This window comes from Crassostrea angulata, chromosome 3 (assembly GCF_025612915.1).
Source record: "Crassostrea angulata isolate pt1a10 chromosome 3, ASM2561291v2, whole genome shotgun sequence".
In the NCBI taxonomy this organism is placed as follows: Eukaryota; Metazoa; Mollusca; class Bivalvia; order Ostreida; family Ostreidae; genus Magallana; species Magallana angulata.
In genome coordinates, this window is record NC_069113.1 from 6,954,172 (window position 1) to 6,978,695 (window position 24,524).

A 24,524-nucleotide genomic window follows, 5' to 3' on the forward strand; every position below is an offset into this window, starting at 1 on the left:
GAAGAAACTATAAGTTTGATTGGTTGTTCTAAACTTTAGATAAAAAAAATCAATTATTTAATATGTATTTTGTCTTCAAAACGAAACAAAACAAAAAACTTACTAAACTGGCATAACACTAATGATTCATTCATGATGATGTCCATCTGCGCACGCACAACAAATTAGGTAACCCGACAGAGTAAGACATCCACCAATAAGCAACAACTTAAAAATTTATTGGCACCAGAGAAAAAAGTCTTTTAGCGCTGTCGCCAAACTATTAACATCTTCCAAAATGTGGTTGCAAGTATTCACGGGTGTCGAATCCCCCCCCCCCCCCCCGAACCATGCAGCGGCAAATTCAAGTGTTTGTCCCCGACTATTGAACCTTTCAGGGGAATGTTTTCGGTGAAAGTTTTTATCACTGTTTCCATTGACGCCATTATTGGAACATTAGAATTGTTGTTTCAGTTCGACTTTCGTTCTACTATCAAACACCCACATTAGGGCATAGGCAGGTCAGCCGCCAAATTCGTGGGGCAATTGACCCCAATAACAACAAATAACCAATACATAATTTATGCAAATCTACGTAAACAGTAGTAAAATACTGACCACAACCCGAAAAAATAGACAATTCTGTGGAGCTAGTTTTTAGGTCTTATTCCAAATATAGAAAATTATCAACATATCATCAAACCAAATCAATGCCAGGAGATCCATATTTGTTATGATATTGGTTATTTTTGCTACCACAGGTCGATATTTACATTTATTCAATAAACAAGGTCGGTACTTATATAAAGGACAACTATTGAAGGGTTAAATAAGTTTGGTTAAGTTGTTCATATGAGAACACAGTTTCTAAAAGTCAACAGAACTTAGGACAAAATGATTACAGTCTATAAGAAGGTATGTACTTTAATGTTAATTTTTGTCATCAAAAGATGTTGCTTTTTATAACTAATGATAAAATAGTGATTTGTTCATTTGTATCGCCTTCAAGTTACTCCATCAACTCTATACCTACGAGTCTAAAACAAATTGTAACTTTTAAAAGACAATCTATTTCTTATTACTGGAAACCCGTTTTTAGGATAGAACTTTTCCTAACTCTTTATCCTAAATATATAAAAAAAATATCAGTAAATTGAATTAACCATAGCGGCTAAAGTAACAACGTTACAATGTATCATGAATATATTTAATGATATTTTAAACTATGCCTAATTTTTATTGATGATATATAGACACAGGAAATGTGAAAACATTCTGTTTCGTAGAGGTCAACACATCTTACTTCTTGGGCATGTTTATGTTGAGTTTGATTAATACTAAAAGAAATCAGAGGCATGTAAGCCTTTGAGAGATTTCGCTAAAAATTTTTACCGGAATAGGGAATTTTAGCATGTGCTCTCGAGAATTCGCTATGCTTAACATGCATGTGACTCTTCTGATGCTAGAGTTCACACTCACTAACACTAGTACTCTTTCTGTTGAAGAGGTCTCTAAATTTTAAAGTTTTTTATATTTACCGGATATATACACATTCGATATGGCGTCACCTCCATTTTATTAGATTTATACATTGTTATTTTATACCAGATTGGTTCACTCCATTCCTCTGTTGATGGTATGTTCTCTTACGGTTGACAGGCGGCTGTGACTTCCCTGACATTGTTGAGTGTCCTTGCTGCTGTCACGAGCGGCCAGATCCTGAGATGTCCCGGATGTAAGGTCATGGGCTTTGTCGCAGAAGATGACGATAATCTATTTCTGATAACAAACAAGCAGAGAATGGCGCAGTCTCCTTCCTTTGTGAATGTTCCTTCAGCTTATGTTGACATAGATAAAGTGTACATCAATGCAGCCCCGAGACTACCGTACCAGAGAGTAGTACTAGCTGACAGCAGTCGCCCAAACTGGAAATACCGGACGTATCGACTTCCGTCCTTGACTGCTAGAAGAAGACTATCAAATGTTCTGTCATTGAATTCTAGGACTCGGCTAGGATACTATTAATATCGGTTATTGTTTATTTATAAATGTTAATTTTATACTTATTTACTTACTAACTTAATTACTATACAACGTTCATTATAATTGATTCTTATTTCATTGTGACACTCATTATAAAATATCTTTGTGTATATTATCAATCATGTTTGCAAAAGCCTTTTGATAATATTACTTTACAATTACTTTAAAATTTACGTAGATTTTGGTGACGTAACTAAATCGTTAATATGCATTTGTGATAAAATATATATATTTTTAAAATGAAGTAAAATTGCAATATAGATTTGACTGATCCAAACTGAAAATTTATAAAAGTGATCAACAAAATGATTACAGTCGCCGCTGATAAATAATCTTTCTTTTAAAATTTGTAATCCAAATTGCAGCTAAAAGTTGTTTTTTTTTTAAATTAATTAATAGTTCAATCTAATGTAAAAATGTCTTTTAATTAATTATATTTGCACATATAATTTCGAACAGGAGTGACAAGCGATTCATTTACATTTACCAGTTTTATTCTAATTTCTTTTGATTATATGATTGTATGATACCAGAACTTTACCAATATCATTACTTTTTGTTTTATAAATGGAGTGCTATGTGAATTTTTTTTTATAAAGATATTGCTAAAATAACATTTTTCATAGAAATAACAGGACGTGATTTTAAAGTCCAACGTTTTTATTGTCAGAGCAATGTTTCCCATGGAAGATGTAAATGTAATTATGTATTTATCTACATACTCATGTGTTCTTCTCTTCATATTATACTGTTAACTTAACATTTATAATATCCAATTGTGCTATACATTGTATATACGACATATGATCATTCCTAACATACTCAATATCATGTGTACATCGTTGTGATGAATACACCATTTATTTATTTTTATCTTTTAATTACAATAAGCAATAAAAAGAACAATATTGAAACGTGTTTATTTGAATGTTGTAAAATAGTCATGAAAGGGGGGTTAAAAGGCAATGTTTTAAATATTTTTAACTTAACTTGAAAATGTACCAGATAGAAATTTTGGAATAGTTTTCAACAAATATTGCACGATAATAAAATTTCAATATATAAGTTTTCTATCTTGAATACAATGTAGGCTTACTTGGGTCCGTGACATTTCAGGGCCTCTCACGTAACGGTTTTATTTTACACTTCAACGCAACGTATGAATGGGAGTCAGACATGGACGAACTTTTCCTCAACACAGGTCATGCTATATTATTCTCCGACAATCCCATTCAAGTAGATAAACGACAAAACACGCCACGCATATAACCTTAAATAACCTCCTATATATTATATATATATTATATTCATAATAAATAAACTTTAAGAAGTATGAGATTTAAAACTTTTGAGTGTGAACAAACGTAAGGAAAAATACAATGACGAAGCAGTCACCGGTCGCAGGGATAATTTATTACAGCTGCTTTTACAGTAAATGAGGGGATGGGCGGTGAGAGGTGGGGGTGGGGTGAAGGGTTATTGAAATACATACTGAAAGTATCAATAAACCAATGGTATTAATTCTTCTTGGTTTAATACTTTTGATCTTTGATTCAATTTTTATACAGTGTAAGATATTAGTTATATTTCAGAATAAAGAAATACTTATAAATTGAATTAAAAAAAACACTAAAAAACTAATATACAGCAAAACTGTGGTTTTACCATTATTATTGATATGCTTTTAAATCGATCTGAAATAAGCTCTCTCTTAAAATATTTTTGTATTCATTGCATGTAATTATTAAAAAATTGCATATTCATTATTCTTTCATAGAGGTCCATGACTATTCCAAACATACGAACTTGATTTTTTTAGAAATCAAGAAATATGATAAAAGTCTCATACATTTGAATTACGATGTTTGCTATGTATTCATTTGCAGTCGGCATCGTTTCAAGAGTATGTTTGAATATAATGTACACTGTATTTATTTCATTTTTTTTTTGTAATTGTATGTACGTTATTTGTTTCAATCCCTAGTTATTTTCTAAATTATTAGTACTTTTAAAATATTTATTATATACGTACGTAAACAGGAAGTTGAAAAATAAAGGAACACTCTATATGCTACTATGTATAACTATTTGAGGTATTTAAAAGATGATTAAATTAAAACATTCATTTCGTTCAATGAATAGCAATATTTGAAATGTATTATGAAAAGTATGAAAGAGAGATCTTTGTAGCTTCCGTGATGTGCCCCAAAATATGTTCAACACACCAACATCTCAATAACTTTTTTACTATTTATATTCATCAACTATTTCCCGGAACTATATAATTTATCATAATCGATAAACTGTCAATTAAAAAGAATATCGAACTGCTTGATCCGAATATATGAATCTGGTAATATCCTCATGTATAAAATGTTCACTATTTAATTTTATTAATTTCAATTAATCATAAAAAAAGTTTTGATGCAAACAAGTTAATGAATAAATGGATGAATGATTAAATAGATAGATAAATAAATTCGTTCATAAATGAATAAATAAAAATTTATAAATAACTTAATAAATAAATCAAATTTCAAAATATAAATAAATAAATGAATAAATAAAAAAATAAATAATGCATTTCAAAATATAGATTGATTTATTTTAAAATAAAAAAATGTCATTCTTCGTAATGAAATTAATCTAAATCAGTATATATTGGCCTTGAAACAACAGGTTTATCAACTTCTTGATAATACTTTATTTCGTTGTTCACGCAAAAACAATATTCATGATTCCTTTATTTATATTCTCTTACTGTGGTAATCATGCCGCTTAATATGTCAATTAACAGTTATAAGGATAATCTATGATTCGAAAGTTTTGAACCTTTATTTGCATAATTTGTTTTACTCAAACGCCTTGAAATAGGGAAAAATACAAATTACGACATATTAGAAAACCTGAATTAAACAAATCTTGATTTACCTAAATACTAGACAACACTATCTTACAGACACAAATATAGTTTTAATATTATAATATGTAATAAGCTTCATCATAAAAATAAAAAATAAAATACTCACTTTATATACTTTATACTCACTTCAATAAAGATTTATTCACAGGTACTGAACTAAAACCATTTTAGCACTTGAAAGTTTGAAAAACATTTGTTTCAATATTGAGAAAAGAACTACATCAAAAATACAAATGTAAAAATCAATGCCATGTCAATTAGAATATATTGACCTCAAATGCCATCTTCTTATTCAAAGAAAAAAAATCAACAGGAAATGGTCATCATAAAAAAGCATGTTACAAATCAAACATTACTTATGCACACCTGTATCGATGCTCAGCAATTCTGTCTCTTATGAATAAGTATGAAAGAAGACCTTCCTTATTTTATAGACACACGGTCCTGATTTAGAAGGAAACATTTATAACGTAGATTTAATGAGACACAGGTGGGCCTCAAGGTGTAGTTCTTTCTGATTTACTTTTCATGTTTGACGAGTTTGTTATCGAAAGGCATCTTAAAATTCGGCCGTCCTCTTAAAACTCATATTTGATATCGTATATTGGTGATAAATATGCGTACCATATTTGATTCTGTTGCATATACATGTTTTATTTACCTCCCAGAATAGTTACGATTAAACAGGTCCTATATAAGGCCATGGTGCCAATGCTTAGTATCTATTAGTAAATAGTTCACATAGCTGAAGAGAGGTAAGGTTTCTATTGAAAATACCGGTACATAGAAAATTAATTTTAATATAAATATGCAAATCATACATAAATATTTTGAATTTATAAATTTGTATTCATTGTAACAAAAGAGTAACAGAATATTACAGAATACTTATATCTTTTTTGAATTACTGAAGTTTTTCAACGTGTTATTACATGCATTTCAAGGATTTTATATCTTGTTACAGATGTTGTCGATAGTAGTTTTCCTCTTGTTCCTATCCTCGACTCTTTGTCAGCGCCAATGCGACCCCCGGGATCCAAACTGCGTTGACGCATTCCAGGTTGCTGGTGACAATTTTGGCGGGGCAATCGCTGCAGAAATCCCCTATAACAATGTAGCCGACGCTGGCTTCCCCAATGCACCCAATACATTTGACACTGTTGCCGTGGTAGGATTCGACAACTTTGATTCTGGCCCTGGAATGCCTCAGGTCCAAGGCATTGAAGTCGTAGGACAGCCATTTGACGTTCAGTCCGACTTCGGACCTGTCCCGAGAGGAGTTAATATCATTGAAACTAGAGCATTCGATAACGATGAAAACCAAGCAATAATCATCGATACCAGGGGACCAGTGGACCAGAGACCGATGAACAATGATGTTCAGAACTATCAGCCAAAAATGGACAAGAAAATGGATATTTATCCCGGACAGATGGACAAGAAAATGGATATTTATCCCGGACAGATGGACAAGAAAATGGACATGTACCCTGGAAAAATCGACAAGAAAATGGATGTCTACCCTGCTAACTTCGATAAATATCCCGTGGATAAGTACCCTATGGACAAATATCCCGTGGACAAATATCCAGTTGATAAGTATCCAGTCGATAAATATCCCATGGATAAATACCCCGTTGACAAATATCCCATGGATAAATACCCAGTCGACAAATATCCTGTGGACAAATATCCAGTGGACAAATATCCAGTAGATAAATACCCAGTCGATAAATATCCAGTTGATAAATATCCGGTGGACAAGTACCCCACTGATAAGTATCCTATGGACAAGTACCCCGTCGACAAGTATCCAGTTGACAAGTATCCGGCTGATAAATATCCAGTTGACAAGTATCCAGTTGATAAATATCCGATGGACAAGTACCCTGTTGACAAGTACCCTGTTGACAAGTACCCAGTTGACAAATACCCAGTTGACAAATATCCAGTTGATAAATATCCAGTTGACAAATACCCAGTTGACAAATATCCAGTTGATAAATATCCAGTTGACAAATATCCAATGGACAAACAAAAGCCAAAATACGACAACACATTAGAAAAATATCCTGGTAAGTACGACAAATTCCAGAAATACGACAAATACCCAGGAAAGACACAAGATATCTATTCAGGCAAACTCGACAAGGGATTCGATAACTATCAAATGGACAAGAAAGGGAACGCATATCCTTCTAAATTAGACAAGACCTACGAACTTTACCCTACCAAAGGATACGACAAGGTCGCAGTTAGATTCGATGAGAGCGACAAGTACCCCATCGTCGACAAACTCATGAACATTTACCCCACCCAAGCAGACAAAATGATCGATAAATACCAACCCGTCGACAAGTACCAGCCAAAGTATGAGACCAGGCGGCCAGAGAAATTCCAGAAGGGATCTTACGACAAGTATGTACCTAAGCCAAAATACAACAAAAAATCTTACGACACTGGTAAATATAGCAATAAGCGTTACCAGAAGAAGTATGACTACAGCTCTAAGTACCCCAGGAAGTACGATTATCCTGAGCCGACCTCCCGTCCCGTGTACAGGAGACCCACGGTGACCGAGCCCAGCGTCAACCAACAGGAGTACTACGCCACCCAGCCTCCAGTGAACAGGAGGAGAAACGCACGCAGAATGCAGAGGCGCCGCCCCTCCAGAAGAAGGTCATCCGGGTACTAAACTCACCTCTTCACATTAGAGATCTCCACCATAATTAGTAAGTTTAATTTCTCTCTCTCTCTCTCTCTCTCTCTCTCTCTCTCTCTCTCTCTCTCTCTCTCTCTCTCTCTCTCTCTCTCTCTCTTAATCAAAATACATTAACAGAACTTTGCGTTGATATTACTTTATGTTTTGTCGAAATTATTCTTTTGTTTTTTTCTTTGACAGGCTGAGCGATGCGGTCAGCTTCTTGACTCGATACCGGACTGCCCCCACGATTACTGACGACGTACTGTTTTGATATTTGTATAGTAATAAAATAACATGACTCTGAATTATTTTTCGCTTTATGATACACAAAGGATCTACTTATTTCTGAACAAACCATATTCCATAGAATACCGCTTGTGGTGATTCCTTGATCCTCATCACCAAAAATAAACCAACAGGCTGTAGTATATATACCTGGTAACAAAAGTAAACATGCAAATAAATTTCTATGAACATTTCATAGCACAAAGGTAGCGTTAATTTTGACGAATAACTCATTGCTTTATTAAAACATCAAGATTTTGACATATCATCCCTTTTTCATCTGGCATGAAAAACACATAAGTTGAACGCGCAAATAACATACTGTGGTTTCATTAATATTCAAGGGTATCAATTTTAGTGGATAAAGTGAAAATCATAGTTTCAAGGATTTGTAAATTCGTGGCCAATGACCCTATCAATACAAAATGTTAATAGAAATTGCATTTCAATGAACATTTAATTTCGTGGATCAACTTAAAAACGAAATCCTTGAAAAGTGGTATTCAACGAATATTGATGAAACCACAGTAACCCAAAAACAATCTAATGGAAATTGCTCCAAATAATTTACATGTTTCGATCCCACTGTTATTTTAATGATAAATCGATATGATTTGGTTTTAGAGCCGGGTTTTATACCGGTTCACAAATAAAGTTTTACAACTGAAGAATAAAAATGAAACACAATACTGCCATGAAGTCTTTATATATTTTGACTTTTTTTTCAATAATCGACATTGCTATCCAACTTTTGTGATAGACTTAAACTATTAAAATAGATCTACAATGTATAATGCACGAACAGCAATACGTACATGTAATTCATTTAACAAAAAAAATTAAATTGCATTAATTACCTTTCTTTTCCGTTGTAACATTTTCTTACATCTCTGGGTGTTAACCTTGAAATGAATATAATATAATGCAATCTATTCCACGTAAAAATTTCAACTGGAAACAAAATTGTGCGGGTAGACAACAATCGGTGTCGTTCTTAGGACGTACAAGTACAAAAACTTGTAAAAGACTTGTTTAAATTAGAAAATTCTTAAGTTATAAATCTTTGTCAATCACTTAATAATTAATGTTAGTAATGAACCTTTTAAAAAGAGTGTTTGTACGTCGACAAACGCCAACTTATTGGGGTTAAAAATTCCTCATATCTATTAAGCACAGTGTATTGGTGTAAAAATTAACAAGAGAACAATTAAAACGACATTTATTTGTAGAAATTTATATTTTTTCATGAAAATGAAAACTACACACAAAAAAAACTATACACAGAAAGGATAGAAAGAGAGATTATCGCCATTTGATAAACTTGAATATTAAGTAGTACTTTCAAGTCGTTGGGGGTAATTCAATTTGATTTTGGCAACGATGAAAGGGAAGGGGTGTGTGATGAAAATAATTTCTTTTTGGACTTTCTGGGATTAATGACCTTGTTGTTAATGTATTTTTGTTATTCTTCGTTATTCTTTATTCATGATGTTATTTTGAAACAAGATTCCCTGAATGTTTGTTTGTTTATAGCCACTGACCATCAATCTGTTTTAAACAATTCATAAATGTATAATAAACAGGATGATATTTTCTTGATTTTCAACACGTGCTCAATGCCCAACATTCATTTCTGTCTTCTATTTAACGAGAATGTTTACTTCTTTTTTAAAGCAATCTTTCCTTTGTCGGCCCTCCCATTCATTCTTATTTATTATGCATCACAGTCTAATGTTTGCGATAATTACTTCAGAAATAGATTCATGCATAATACTCTTTCCGGCAACGTGTGTTTTATTGTGGGCCATACAGAGAGAAATTTTCATGCTCGCCATCCATCAGAACTGAAGAGCTCCGCCATCATGTTTAATTGTTCCCTACAGTATAAATTCTCTATAAGTCCATTTCAATCTAAGTCTGACTGTAGAACTTCACTGCCAAGGTAAGAGATTGTGGCCTTACCCTCAACGCGATCCCACAATCCTCTTTTCTCACTGAGCCCAAATTTATTGATCTTCGTGTTCATGATCAAAATTGTTTACTTTTTTTTTTTTACATATTGTATTTATTAATGTTTTATATGTCTTTTATGTGATTAAAAAAATAAAAATCATTTTATTAATTTTTTATTACGTTGTTTATTCATATCAATAATAATTATGATTTTTGTTCTTCAGATTATGAGGGCTTTAATATTTCTACTCTTTCTGGCTCTTGTCGCCGGCCAAAATCCAGACATGTTTGGCGGCGATAACTTCATTTCCGGTGGACAAAAGTTTTCGTCAGACTTCAACAATGGTTTTGACCAAATGGGGAACGCTGGAGGGTTCCCAGCTGATTTCATCGGCAGTCCCGCCCGTGGCCTCGGTCCATCGGCAAACGACTTCGGGCTGGACAACACTGGGTTAGGAGTGTCCGTTTTCGACGGAAATTCTCCGGGTATGTCCGGAAGCTGGGGTTCTCAAGGAAGCGGATTTTCGTCTTGGGATAATGGTGGATTTGAATCCAACATCGGCCAGCCAGAAATCTTCGGAGGAGGCGGATCGGCTTGGAACAATATAGACAACGGTAATTCGAGATTTTCATCAGGAGGCTTAAATGATGTATCTTTCCGCGACAGCAGTAAACCAAGATTTGGATCCGGTGGCTTTAACGACATGTCTTTCCGCGACAACGGCCCCCAGAGGTTTAGGCCCCGTGGCTTCACTGATCCACAATCCCGTCCATCCATCCGCCGCAGAGGCAGACGAAGGCCGAGATACTGAGTCTCAATCGTTCATTATTAACACATCATAACAGTGTATATATCATGATATGGCTGTTTGAAATAAATACTGGAAAACTGTTGATTTATTATTTGTTATGAATGAATCAAAATGTAAACACTTATTGCACATGCGTATGACTAACGTCGTTGTCAGACAAAAACTACCATATAAATAATGCATGCTACACTTTGCAATTTATTGCAGGCACGTATCATCAGTGGGAGGAGGGGTTGCCTGCGCCCCTCTACTTTTTCTTGCAGCAGACATTTTTCAGTTTATATAAAATTGAATCATAGCGGAGTTGCCCCCCTTCTTTTGTGGGGAGGATATACGAAATGGAAGAGAGAAGAAAGAAATTAAGAATGAAATTGAATGTAAAAGAATACTATGTATCTTCCCTCCTCTCCTCTCCGCCTTCCAACCCCCCCCCCCCCCCCCCCGCACTACGGATTATGATTTTCTTTGCTTGTCAGGATATTTTGGATGAGATTGCCCCCCCCCCCCCCCCTCTCAATTTAAAAACGACGCTTTGTGCCTGTATTGGATAATTAAGCACTGGACAAACACATCAAATTTAACTCAAAATGTTGTATAGCAAGAGGCCCATGGCCTATATTGCTGACTGAGCAATAATGACAAAATGAAAAACTCCAACTCAAGCAACGTAACGAAGTCAAATACAATTCAGGGACGGCGCGTGTTTTATATTCGTTTCACCAATACCAATGAGCAAATACGTTTGTTTCTATCTTATCTGAATGTTAATACATGTATATACATGTATAGATTTGCAATCATCCTCTATTTACCCATTTGACGTCACGATATAGGTATCAATTTTAATTATCCTCAGAAGGAAGTAAAATGATAGCGATTACTTTCATTAAAAAGGCTGGTGTTTTCGCAATCACCATCTGTTTCATGATTTGATGTAATTTCATAATCCAATTCCTACTCCCTTAATAAATGTTGATCTATAATTGCGTGATCCCTGAGGTCCACGAAGAAAATATATAAACGAGGTTACACCGGATTCTATGGGAAAAATTAAGTTTGCGCATGAGCAAGCCTGGTCTTCATTTGATTAACGTTAGCTCTCTAAGTTTCATTAAAAAAAAAATATTTTTCTCCAACTTCAAATTTTTTAAATATTCCTACACAACTGGATACGGCGTTTTCTATTGACTTCTGACACAGTGAGGGTCTTTCTTTACTTTATGTCTGTTGATTCAATGAGAATAGAATCTTTGAATTTTTATTATAAAAATATTTTGGGAGCATGTTGATTGAAATTATCCACAATTTCACACAGAGTTTGTCGGAATCAAAATTCTGTCGCCCCTCTCATCAATCAGTTTTTTGCTTCCAATTTTTCCAGTTAGTTTCCATATTTTTCCATCAATTTTATTTTTCACAAGCCTGAAAATTGTAGATTTATCCATAGCAAATATTTTTGCCAATTTACATTGTTTTTCAACTGAATTATACATATCTATATAGCCATTTTTCTTTGCTCCTCCAACATTTCCTGTCGTTTGCCCGCCATCAAGAACAATGACATTACTGGAGAGTTAAAACAAGGGGGACAAATGAGATCACACTCCCTGATCATTTTTCCAAGCATCATTTTAATATAAAAAAATAAAAATGAGTAGAAAAATGTTTGGTGAAAAGTTGCATCAATTATAGTACGTCATTGTACATGTTCCTTTTATAGATTGGTCGAAACCTTCAACCAAAGAAAAATCACGGACTGCACGAAATAATCATGATGATGTCTTCTCATAGAAGATGATTTCAAATTGATTGTTTCTTGTATCTAACGCACTGATGTGTATTAGCAACAATTTAGTAACTTACGGTCAATTTATTAGGAAGAAAAATGTAAATATAAACAATAAAATGCTTTAATTCATGCAATTAATTATTTTTTTTCTGCAATGTCACAACCTTCATATTCCGCATAAATCACCAAAGAAAGCATTTTAATGTTAAAATGTCAAAAATAGATAATTGTTAAGAACAATGAAAGTATTTCAACAAACTCTAATGTTCATAACAAGAAAAAAAGTTTTATTTATATCTAACAATATGAAATTAATTAGTTTATCCACAGAAGACGACATCGTACTCGGACTGTCTCCCTCCGGCTCCACGGCAGGTGAACGTACTCTTGTGGTCGTCGTAGGCGTAGCTGTAGGCCTGTGGACAGGCGTTCTTAAACGTCTGGGCGTATGAGAAGTTTGGACATGTCTGTGGCGTGTTATGTGCTCCACTACAGCAGTATTCGGGGTTACCAAAGGCCAGGCATGCGCTCTTACAAGCCACGACTCCACCGGTCCCGTACAACTGCATTCCGCTAGGACAAATGGCGTTAACGTTGGTATAGCAGCCAGCAGAAGAGCAATAGTATGCTCCCGATTGCCCTTCGGTAGTTCCGGCTCTGGGGCGCATGCTCATAGGAAGATTAAAACCATCAACCAAACTGATGTCGTAAAAGTCTTGGTTTCCGGCACCGTCAAATGTGATTTCTGCTAGAGTAACGGGGGGCACGCCTCCTGCACCGTTACAATGGAGTCGTCCTCCGCCACAGTCTCCAGTCTCACATCGAGATCCGCCACATCCGGTACGTCCCCACATTCTGCCGGACCAGTGAGCTGGGAAGTTTACACTGTGGCTTTGTCCATGAAAAAGTTTAAATCCGCCTTAAATTTGATTGAAAATATTGATTTGTTATATTTGATTGAATAATTACATGTATTCATTGTAAAAAGAATTATTATTATCATTATTATTATTACTATCATCATTATTATTATTACTACTACTTAATAATCATATTATTTCAATTGTTATTATTTGCGTTTCCATAATAAACATTTTTATCTGCCCGACCTTGATCAGGATTACTGTTGCCGAGGATTCCGACCCAAATTTCTTTGTTGCAGTTGTTTCTATAATGGATTCTGTGTCCGCTGCAAACAGCGACCAACGCCAGGAAAACCAAGGACTTCATGGCTATCTGATGTCGAATATCAATTTTCATAAAATTTATCAGGATATCAGTACTGCATTTCCTATTTTTACATGAAATTGATTTGTAGAATCTAAGAATTTAATGATGCTAGTTGTTTTATAAAAAAATAAGATCGTCATGTGTTGCATGTAAGATAAACGTTGGACCTTATCTAGAACATTGTTTATCTAAGAACCTAAAACTAGACCATTCCCGTTCTTTGTTCTTCATGTAATGTAAATGTAAATCAAAGTTGCATAATGCAAACATATATTCAAATTTAGTAACTCTACATCCAGCTGATTTTAATTAGATAATTAATAAGTGTCTACCACTAAGCTGGAATTTGATTTTTGTCTTATAAAAAATGTTTTTAAATATTAACAATTTATCATCGTGTTTATAAGAATGATAACTGAATAAGAAATATCACAAAATCGTATAATTTTCTTTTTAATACAGTGTTTTCCTAAAATTAATTGTTCATCGTTTATATGAAAATTATAACACTAAATTTTGAGCACCGACAAATGCATAGAAATGTATGCAATACTAGTCTTAAATTGCATTAAAATACATCGAAATAAGATTTAAACCTCAAATTTAAGAAAAAAAATTAATCACTTGGATTTCTTGAATTCGTTAATTATAGCAGAAGACAGATTCAAAATTATTTTCCCATCATATGAAATGAATCAAACGTAAAAAAAAAAATTAAATTGAAAATGAAGAAACAAAAAATAAAATTTATATCAAAGTTTTTTCTGTAAGTTATGGTCGGTGGATCCTTACCTTGTTCATGAGATTGAGAATATGTGGAACAACACAGTGTTCCTGCTTATATAATCACAGACGGTTAAATCTGGGGACTGTACTAGTTCTTTATCTCCAAATGTTAACTCTGAGGACAGTCTCAGCTTCGTCTTTGAGGTATTAATATATCTTATCTATGATATAATGTGGGGTGAATTAATTGTTTTATTTCCATAATATTGCTAGGTTGTAACAGGATTCTGGTTTTAATGAATTGTAGACCTTTCACACTAAAATAGGGTTTATTTTGTAAATAAAGCAATTTATGTTAATAATCGACATGTTATTGTTATGTCTTATGTCATTTATATATACCATGTTTAATTTACTTGTTTAATTTTAATGGGGTATTGCATAATTGTTCACTGTTGTACATTACCGTTTATATCCGGTCTTAAATAGTTTCTAATATGTAAATTCTATGAGCGATTAGCCACTCAGAAAGCCGCGCAGTCTCGGGCTATTGTTTACTCTGGGGGAAACTGCACAGAAATTGTTGATCGTATGTAAGGTCAAAATTTGTAATTTTATACATGGTCATCCTGGATTGATGATCTATATCAATGCGTAGTCCAATGTCTTTGATAGAAAATTACTTCACCGTATCACAGCATAAGGTTTTTCAGGGGATAAATTTTCATAATTTTTATATAAATATATATAAGATATTCAAATAATTTAATATGTAATATACAAATTGATATTCTTTCCCTAGGTTGTCACAATTCAATGGGACTGGAAGATATGCAAATTAGTTTTGCTTTATGGTTAAAAGTGTACTTCCCATTTTTTGAAAAGGAGTCTTTTAAAAAATAAATTTTACGCTAAACTTAATAAGTAAATTGAAATAGACTTTAATCATGAAATACCAAACATCTTTCAACACATAATTTTTAATGCGGTCGTATCACCGTATGGCACAGTGCATCCGTCTGGACGTCCGGTATCCGTCGAACCGCAACACTCTTGTGGGCAAGATTATCAACGTTCACAGGATGTTTGGGCAAGAGGAATAACCCTCGATATATCATGCATACATGAAAAATTTTTGTCGGCAAGATTGATTTGGACTGTACAGAGATTGTTCATGACATCAGAGAGAATCCTTTTAATTTTCAAAGTCGAATTTCTAGATTAACTGTCTTCATTGAAAAATTTTGGTTTTGAAACCCTATTAGCAAAATACAGATACAATTATGTGGTTCAACTTGGGGACAGTAATGAGCATGCGTTTTTTTCTCTTACTAACCTTTTTTCCCTTTTTTTTTACCTCAATTTATTATAAATAGATTCATTACATATACATCTTTAAAATCGAAAGTCAGAATTCTTAGAAGTCAATGGCGACTCATACCTAAAAATGTAAAAATGATATTTTGATTATGTCGATATGATTTTTTTACACTGTCTGAAAAGTGTGGAGGGGGCAGTTGATTAAGAATTGCATTTTCTGTCATCTGTTTTCAATCATAGGATTGCAAAAAAAAAATACGATTGATTAAAATTTAGTCCCATTAGAGTTATTGCACTTGCATTTCCGGTAGGGAAGATACATGTTTTTAGCATCGATTTGGATTCGTAATTTTTACCTCGACTTTTCATGTGACACATGTCTCATCCTCATCAGCGCATGGGCGAGATAAACTTGTACGATGACATTTGGCTTGCACATATACTAGACTCGTCAATGTATCTGAGACTTGACATTCATCAGATCATGTTATTTATTGTAAACTGTTTTGAAGGGGAAAAAAACCAATCTTTCGATGACTGTGGGGTTGAGGCCCACCGCCATAATAAAAGTTTAAGCTGCATTTCATAAATGTTGTATACAATATTTTTATCGTCATGCGCATGACGATAAAAATATTTATTTTGATAATATGATTCTCCCCTGTACTATAATAATAATTTAAGTACATGGGGATAATCTTATTATCAAAAAATATGCTTAAATTCTTGCGCCTGTTTTGCACAGATCTGACACTATTGCTAAAATGAGTTACTGTTCTTGAGATGTACTCTAGACCATCCATTCTTTCCCAGTTGACATATATTTCGAAAAACGACTTCTTATCTGTTGAAATAGAGCAAGTCACTGTTCGAGTATCTACGAGTATACTAGTATTCACATTTATCAGTCATCTAGGTCTGTTACAACGCACTTTGAAATAATTTTTTAAAGAGCGTTAAATTTGGGACCAAGTCAACGCACTTGAAAAAAAAAAAACAACCATTAAGATGAAAATATACCAGCTTTAAATTGATCATACAATTGATACATCAGTCATGGATTATGGACAGTCTATCCCATGAACCCGCCGGGGAACACTGAAACCAGAAAAAGACAGTCAAGAAATGTTTGTTTGTAATAACTAGTATAATATTAAATATATATATAAATAAAAAACAATGTGTTTATGAATTATTAGAATATTATGGTGTTCCGATGGGGCCACTTCGACCTTCGCACTTTCGCCTTTAGGTCGAGGTGCGAGACTGCGAAGGTGCGACGGCGAAGGAGCGAAGATGCGACGGCGAAGCGCGAAGATGCGAAGGCGAAAGTGCGAAGTTGCGAAGGCGAAGAAGCGATACTACTATCGCACCTTCGCCATCGCAACTTCGCACTCTCGCCTTCGCATCTTCGCACTTTCGCCTTCGCCTTTTTATAATTGTGGAGCTCTCTATCGTTTAAAGACAATTTTAGCTGTACAAAAGGACATCTGAGGCAGACGATGAAATTTTTAGAATTTATTTTCAAAAGCCTGCGCAAATCCATAACTTTTTCTTACGGGGGGGGGGATCGATGGATAATTTAATTTGCCGGGGTGGGGTGTGGCATATTTTGGAGAGTTTTAATTATATATAATTGATAAATTAAATCTTCCGGGGGGATGGGATCCGGACCCTCTCTCTCCCTTTACTGCATGTGTGAAGTTATTTATATTGAATTTTCCGGGGGGCCCCTCCCCCCTCTAGATCCATACATGAGCAAGGAGTGTCGCATAATGAAATTAGAATAATATTGTGTTTGATCCACGGTAAACAGACAGCTGGTAAGTGACAGGAGTCTGGAAGTGCATATGTACACATTATGGCGGACATTACATTTTATGTGGAGTGTAATGATTAGGCATAACCAGCACTGGTAAACATATATGTCACATACACATTAAAATATTTATAAATATTCATTGTAAGCACAATAGCCTAGTGCATGCGTACCAATAATATCATGGATTAATCGGAAAACCTTGGTGAATACGGTGCCTGCATCAAATTCTATGTAATCGACTGAGACTTTCTGAATGCTATAAAAAAAGGCGAAGGCGAAAGTGCGAAATTGCGAAGGCGAGAGTGCGAAGTTGCGAAGGCGAAGGAGCGATAGTAGTATCGCTCCTTCGCCGTCGCATCTTCGCACTTTCGCTCCTTCGCCGTCGCATTCTCGCATTTTCGCCTTCGCAACTTCGCACTCTCGCATCTTCGACCTAAAGGCGAAAGCGCGAAGGTCAAAGTGGCCCCATCGGAACACCATAGAATATACTAAACATAAAAGAGTTATGAGAGTTTAATTAAATCATATTTTAGAGCATTAAAGAATAAGGGATCAATTTTTATAAGTATTATTAGGTGATTATATACGATTGGGGGTGATCAAATCCAATAAAGTCCGTAGGGTTTTATGATAGATTTGCTTACAACTGATCGTATTAGATCGACTCAAAATTTAAATTCCTTATTACTTATATTTTATATTAGTTATAAGAGATGCCACGACCATTATTCTCCAATATACCACGAATGTCGTCAGTAAATGTATAGACACCCCAATTTTTTGTCGAATCACAGTTTTTTTTTTAAATGGGCATATAGAAAACTGAATGTTGAGAAAACGTTTCAAAGGTTATCACATCAGAAACACATGTCAGGCTTTCACTGATATTGAGAGATTAAAAATTAAACTATGTCGATTTTTCACGTCTTACGTAGCAAGGGACAATTTCAGATTTTTGTAAAATTGAGCAATACAGTGCTTGAAATCGAACGAGTGTTGCTAAAATTCATGAAATGGTTTTTCATGATTTGTAGGCCCCTTACGCAAATAACATGAGAGAATCAGGAGTAAAATAAGAATTTTGCGACTATGACTGTTGGGTTGACTTTAAACTGTGAAATTTGCAAGCTACAGACGGAAGGGTAAATAACACGGAAAGTAGGTGGATGGGACATTGTAAACTATACACCGGTAAGTTTCTGAAATGTAAAGGTGCAAGCTACACGCAGTATGGAATGCCAACTCTTTGCATGGCATAAGCTGGTGGATGTCTTAAAAGCTGAAAAATCATGAAAAAAGTGGACGAATATGAAAGGGTCGAAATCTTAGAAAAACCACTTTGTAGAAAATTTTACGTGTTCTGACTAGTAATTTTTCTCAGAATTGGTGATGGGCATTATTAAGAGTGAATTTGCAAAAATGGAAACTGAGAAAATTCTGGTTACAGAAGACACATCACCTGGCTACAGTGAGTTGTATTAAAAAAACCCTGTCCTGTGCCACCTTAATTCCAGTAAACGATATGTATTGCCTCGGATGAGCTCAGTATGGCTGTTTTAATCTAATTACCTCCTTTTACACTTGCACTGCATATTTGTATATTAAATAGATAAAAACGTACCATTTATTTTTGTATAAAATTACCCTTAAAATTGGTGAAAATATGATACAAGTTATCTTTACAAAGAAATAAGTAGATGCATTTCATAAATCCCCGAAAAAATGTCGTCTGCGTGTCATTCCGATTGGTAGCCTGTGATTTATTTCTATGTAAACTATTTCTTACAAAGCTACTGAGTTTACTAGGAACAGTCGTTAAAACTCTATTGAGGAGACGAAAAGGAAATCCTGAACTGTTAGTAAAACAGAAGTAAAGTTCTTGTTATTGTGAATGAATAACCCCGTTTGGCTTCAAAAATATTGTATGAAATATTAATAATTAAAAAAAAACCATTTCTCGAGTCGACCTTGGAGATTACTAGTATCTTGCAACATTCACACAAACTCTTACTTTCTTTTTTAAACTGTTGTTAGTTGCAAGACTACAAGTTAACATATTTACTTGGACCTGGACCGGCTCCGGGAAAGCCGACTCCTGGAAAGCCGCCTCCAGGGAAGAATGGCCTCGGAGCAGGGAATGGATTAAATGGGTTGAAGTTGGTTTGGATAGGGTAGGGTACCACGACCGGAAGAGGTTGGCGCCGAAAGCGGTTAAAGATGAACGGAAGTGCCAGTCCCGCCAGGAAAGCGCCCCCTGTGCCGATGTTTCCGAAGCCTGTCGTCTGCGCTGTTGTCATTGCCATCACGGACATGAAGATCAATGCGACGAGATTTCTGGTCAACATGGTCGTCTAGATAAAAAGGATCTCTTTACTAGCAGGCTAACACATTTAAAAAGTACAGTAAAACACGCTTATAACAAAGTGCCAGGGACGGGCGATTTTTCTTCGTTATAAACATAATTCATTATATCTGTCAAATTTACAAAATTTAATAAAGTCACGAGGAATGAAAATCGCTTCGCTGTAAGCATCATATCATTATAAGCGTGTTCGCTATAACCGTGCTGTTTCAGAGTTGCGTTCAAGACTATAGCTGCTGCGTAGGGCCACGTAGCAGCTACATGTCTGATCTTCAACGGTAAGCTAGCTTAGCTACTACGTAGATATTCTTAGCTTTAATATTTTATGTTATGCATCAAATTCAAAATGGTCACCTTATAGTTACCACTTTGTAACACACAAGAGATCTATTTATAAAGTGATATTTTAAGTTCTAATGAATTTTAAAATGTACATTTCGGCTTGAAATTAACAAATCATGTCGATGTAATTAGTCTGTAGTTGAATATTTCCAACTTCAAATCAGAGATATTGCGGTCTGTTTAACAGACCTAGATATTTTCGACCTAGCGACTAAGCTAACTGGTACGATCTCGAACGCAGCCCAGGTCATCGCAGTGAACAACTTAAAATCACACTTTATAAAACGACATAGCTAATGGTCAAAGGTACAACATTTTACGTTTCCTTATTTTAAACATCAAATTGTATTTACTGCCACCCGGTAAAATTCAAAATTTATAACATGATAATTCACAGACATGTTCGTTATTACACGTATCAAAACGTTAAAATTGAAGGTATATTTTTCAAAGTTACGTTTGTAAAAAGCTGGACACGATCAGAGATCTATTGAAAAAATATAGAGAAACACGTGCTTCCTTAAAAACCCAGACACACGTTTCATAGAAAAGCCAAACTGTAAATTTTGAATTTACCGGGTGGCAGTATGAATTTTTTATTTACTGTCACATTTACAACACGGGCAAATCTTGATAAAACATTAATTTTCATTTCAAACATGGAATCGACATATAGGTTTTAATTCTAACTAGACCAATTCTTATTTTTATGCAAAAGTTATTAACGCGTACCATAGGTAATTACAAATTACTAGTATTTTAACTTGCTTTAAGATGTCTCCAACCAAACCGTATCAGAACCAGAGTTCAGGCCTAACATGTATATCTTTGAATTTTAATTATGATGTTGAGTGTGATGCAAAAGTAGGAACAGTTTTGCTTGTTTTAAACAATCTCATATTTTTTATAAGTAATAAGATAGATAAACTTATGACAACTTTATAATAAAACATATAAAATCATTTATATAATGAACAGCAGCAACGTGCGGCCGTTCATCTCGAGCTCTACGAACAGAATTTCTTTGTCCCAAAATTGAAAGGTGTACAAATATATCATATTAAGCTTACAGTCTTAGGCATGGCAACCACATGTAAATATTAAGCGAAAAACCGTTATTTATTTTTAAGGAAAGTTGAAACTAAAAGGAAATACTTTCATTACAACTTGTCTGGTTGTAAAAATGTATTTACTGCCATCCGGTAAATTCAAATTTTACAACATGTCAGAATCAGGGAAACGTAATTTTATGTTGTTGTTCATTGATTACAGTTCGTGATACTTGAGTCAAAGTTCTCTTTTTAAAAATCTTGAAAAGACCACCCAATCATAAAGGAGAGGAAGTGCTCAGTCCGAAGGATGTTTAACATTTTCTTAACTCTGTATACCGTATTCTAGGGAGACAGTTGTCATTGACTACGTTAACACATATATAGCACCAAAGAGTAATGCACAAATCCTTAAGTCACATGAATGTAAGAATTTTGACGTGGAGTTAATCTAAATTCAAACGAAAGTTAACGTTCTTTGAGTTGTACATGGGAAATGCACCTTAATTTTGTTAACAGTCATCTGACATGGACTGATAAGTCTGTTAAAATGGTCATGATTTGGAATTTGCTCTATCTCTACTAAGGTATTAATTGTACCCAGGAAACATTTTTCTATTTTTGCAGAATTTTTTTTTATAAATCTTTAAAAACTGAAAAACCAGATGTACTTTTCACACGGTGTTAATTTCACTTTTATTACCAATGACTGTCAGTGGTCATATATACAATGACATGCAAAGTACTAACGCACAAGTATTTATATGATGTGTGTACGGAGTAGGATAGACAGGGACTGTGAGTCATATACGGCTCATGTACGGGACTGAAGCGGCACTGACCATAAAGTTGTCGTCTCTGACAGGACCCAGGGTGACAGTGATAAATGGCCGATGAACCGCGCTGTCTGTCAATGGACGATTTCCAATGTCCAATCACACGGCCAGTGTCCTAACTCTCGGCGACCGGTCCATGCTTTTTTGAAACATTGTTTTTATCCAATTAAGATAGTGGTCAAGATTGCTACGGCTTTTACATTCGGACAATTTATCCGTAGCATTATTTATAGTAAATGACTTCTTTTCGAAAATGGTATTGATTATTCATCGGTTAAATGATTGCTTTTATTATTTTATCAAATCATATTACTTATTGTAAACTTTAAGAGAAGAGATGCTATTTTGACAAACAAACGTACATGTATTTTCTTTCAATTACTACCAGCTTGGTCAAAGAGTTAAATATTTAGATCAATCGTTTAATTACATGGATGGTATGAATGCATTTCTGTTTGCTCATTTCAAGTTTTAGTTATATGCTTTTACCCCCCAAAATAGGTAGCTGGTTAGGAGTACTAGTGGATACAAGTTAAAAAGGGGTTAAAATATACAATGAATTAAATGCTGATATATAATGAAATGATTTCTAAACGTAAGAGAATATTGACAACAATATCACACTTAAAGTGGCACAATGAAAGAGTTCAGTGGAAGCGCTACCGTACGCTAATTAAAATATGGTATATGAAACAGCATACAGCATACAATGTATGTTGTTACGTTATAGTAAATCAGTTTTTTTTTAGTTTTATGAAATTTAACCATAGAAATGCATTGTTAAGTTATTATTAGGTACTTATTTCTTAAAACATTCACAAAATAATCGCCTCTGAGTTATGCGAAGCATGATACCGGTATGGACTTTTCCTAGCTAAGTATTCTGAGGATAATTCAACACAAATGAAAAAAAATCAGTAAGAGATTTCATTATAAACTTTTATAGAAGGGCAAATAATTGATTCAAACTATCACATACCCGAGCATGTCATTATCATATAAATGATGTTACATGTATGTTAGATGGATCCAAAACAAACAATTACCTATTATGACGTATATGTTATAACATAAAACACAATTGGTTAGAATCCCTTTAATAAAAAGTAAAAACTATCATATATAATAAATATCAAGCATTTATTGGGATATTTTATTCAAACATAGGATAAGGAAGAGTGCAAGTCAAACACACACACATACGAGGATTTAACAATGACTGACGGATCACCATTTTTATCAGTAGGTACAGAGGTTGAGGAGGGTGGCCCCAGGGGAAGTACTAGAGGGCCGCACTACCTACCTTTGTGTGAACACTTCCCAGCGGTACTGAAGGTAACTGGTTCCAGGTATCATGATCGATGTTTATATATCATAAGTAAGATTATACTTAGCGCGCACTTGTCAATATCTTGATAATGTGTATACATATGTAAATGTATGAATTCATTATGAATTCATGCTCTGGACTTGGGTGTCCTAATGTGTGTAACCAACATACCATAAATAACCTGGCAATAATGAGTTCTATCGCCATAGACGTTGTCTTTATGCATTTTGTGCACCAGTTGCTGTCTACTTAGAAAACCGTAGGAATCCGGGATTACTCAATATTAACGTTGATAATAATTGAAAGGACAAAATCCATGTTTAGCTATAAATGGCCCTGTGATATGTCAAAAATTAAACTAGGTCAAAATGAAATAAAATTGGTGTTATGTGTTAGTCTAGACCTGATACTATTTTGACATGCCAGAATTTCCCCGCCAAAACGTCTGCTTGCAAAAATATGTAAATGACAAAACCGGTTCCGGATCGGTTTTGGGGTAAAATCACAGCATTTTCGTTCTTTGGTGGTGTTTTTCAACAACAGCACACCCTCTGATCTAAAAACTGTTTTTAAATTATGAAATTGTATCAATAAAAAAAGATATTCAAAGTGAAAGTTTTTGGATCAGAGGGTGTGCTGTTGATGAAAATTAAAATGTAAACAAGAAGAGGAGCAATCCGGATTTACTTATTTTTTGACAGTATTGCACGTTTTTTCACACCTTTTTTGTTTTAAAATTATAAAAACCACAAGAATCAAACACATTGTGTAATTGTCATCTAATCTGAAAAATAAAAAGGTACAGTGTGTTGTTAATGAAACGTATATGTGTTCAATTTTAACACCAAATTTTGCGCATGCACGACATTCCATACATCATGTATTACATGCTTATTTGCATACGTAAACAAACAGCGACTTTTACTTTGCGTGATTAATCTTGAAAATACACGAACGAAAGATCAACAAAACCTATAGAAAATGAAGAAAGAAGAACTCTGAAGGTATGTATAAGAATT

The 24,524-nt window shown here is 34.3% G+C and overlaps 5 protein-coding genes across 5 annotated transcripts; 3 read left to right on the forward strand and 2 right to left on the reverse strand.

Annotated features, from left to right (window-relative positions):
- The first annotated feature begins 764 nt into the window (after positions 1-764).
- On the forward strand, positions 765-2,936 carry LOC128177716 (uncharacterized). The gene is made up of 2 exons (XM_052844542.1): positions 765-894; positions 1,639-2,936. The coding sequence occupies exons 1-2, from the start codon at positions 874-876 to the stop codon at positions 2,002-2,004; spliced, it is 387 nt and encodes a 128-aa protein (XP_052700502.1). The 5' UTR covers positions 765-873; the 3' UTR covers positions 2,005-2,936.
- A 2,703-nt stretch (positions 2,937-5,639) lies between these two features.
- On the forward strand, positions 5,640-7,954 carry LOC128176789 (uncharacterized). Its single transcript, XM_052843327.1, has 3 exons — positions 5,640-5,700; positions 5,910-7,677; positions 7,848-7,954. The coding sequence occupies exon 2, from the start codon at positions 5,910-5,912 to the stop codon at positions 7,638-7,640; it is 1,731 nt and encodes a 576-aa protein (XP_052699287.1). The 5' UTR covers positions 5,640-5,700; the 3' UTR covers positions 7,641-7,677; positions 7,848-7,954.
- A 1,777-nt stretch (positions 7,955-9,731) lies between these two features.
- LOC128177786 (heterogeneous nuclear ribonucleoprotein A1-like) lies at positions 9,732-10,779 on the forward strand. Its single transcript, XM_052844657.1, has 2 exons — positions 9,732-9,876; positions 10,112-10,779. Exon 2 carries the CDS (start codon positions 10,115-10,117, stop codon positions 10,697-10,699), a length of 585 nt encoding a protein of 194 aa, XP_052700617.1. The 5' UTR covers positions 9,732-9,876; positions 10,112-10,114; the 3' UTR covers positions 10,700-10,779.
- Positions 10,780-12,549: 1,770 nt separating this feature from the next.
- LOC128177535 (uncharacterized) lies at positions 12,550-14,624 on the reverse strand. The gene is made up of 3 exons (XM_052844266.1): positions 14,511-14,624; positions 13,598-13,724; positions 12,550-13,407 (listed from the first exon to the last, which is right to left on the reverse strand). The coding sequence occupies exons 1-3, from the start codon at positions 14,517-14,519 to the stop codon at positions 12,809-12,811; spliced, it is 735 nt and encodes a 244-aa protein (XP_052700226.1). The 5' UTR covers positions 14,520-14,624; the 3' UTR covers positions 12,550-12,808.
- A 2,149-nt stretch (positions 14,625-16,773) lies between these two features.
- Positions 16,774-23,624, reverse strand: LOC128178332 (uncharacterized). The gene is made up of 3 exons (XM_052845449.1): positions 23,479-23,624; positions 19,649-19,937; positions 16,774-16,862 (listed from the first exon to the last, which is right to left on the reverse strand). Exons 2-3 carry the CDS (start codon positions 19,929-19,931, stop codon positions 16,837-16,839), a joined length of 309 nt encoding a protein of 102 aa, XP_052701409.1. The 5' UTR covers positions 19,932-19,937; positions 23,479-23,624; the 3' UTR covers positions 16,774-16,836.
- Between the last annotated feature and the right edge of the window lie 900 nt (positions 23,625-24,524).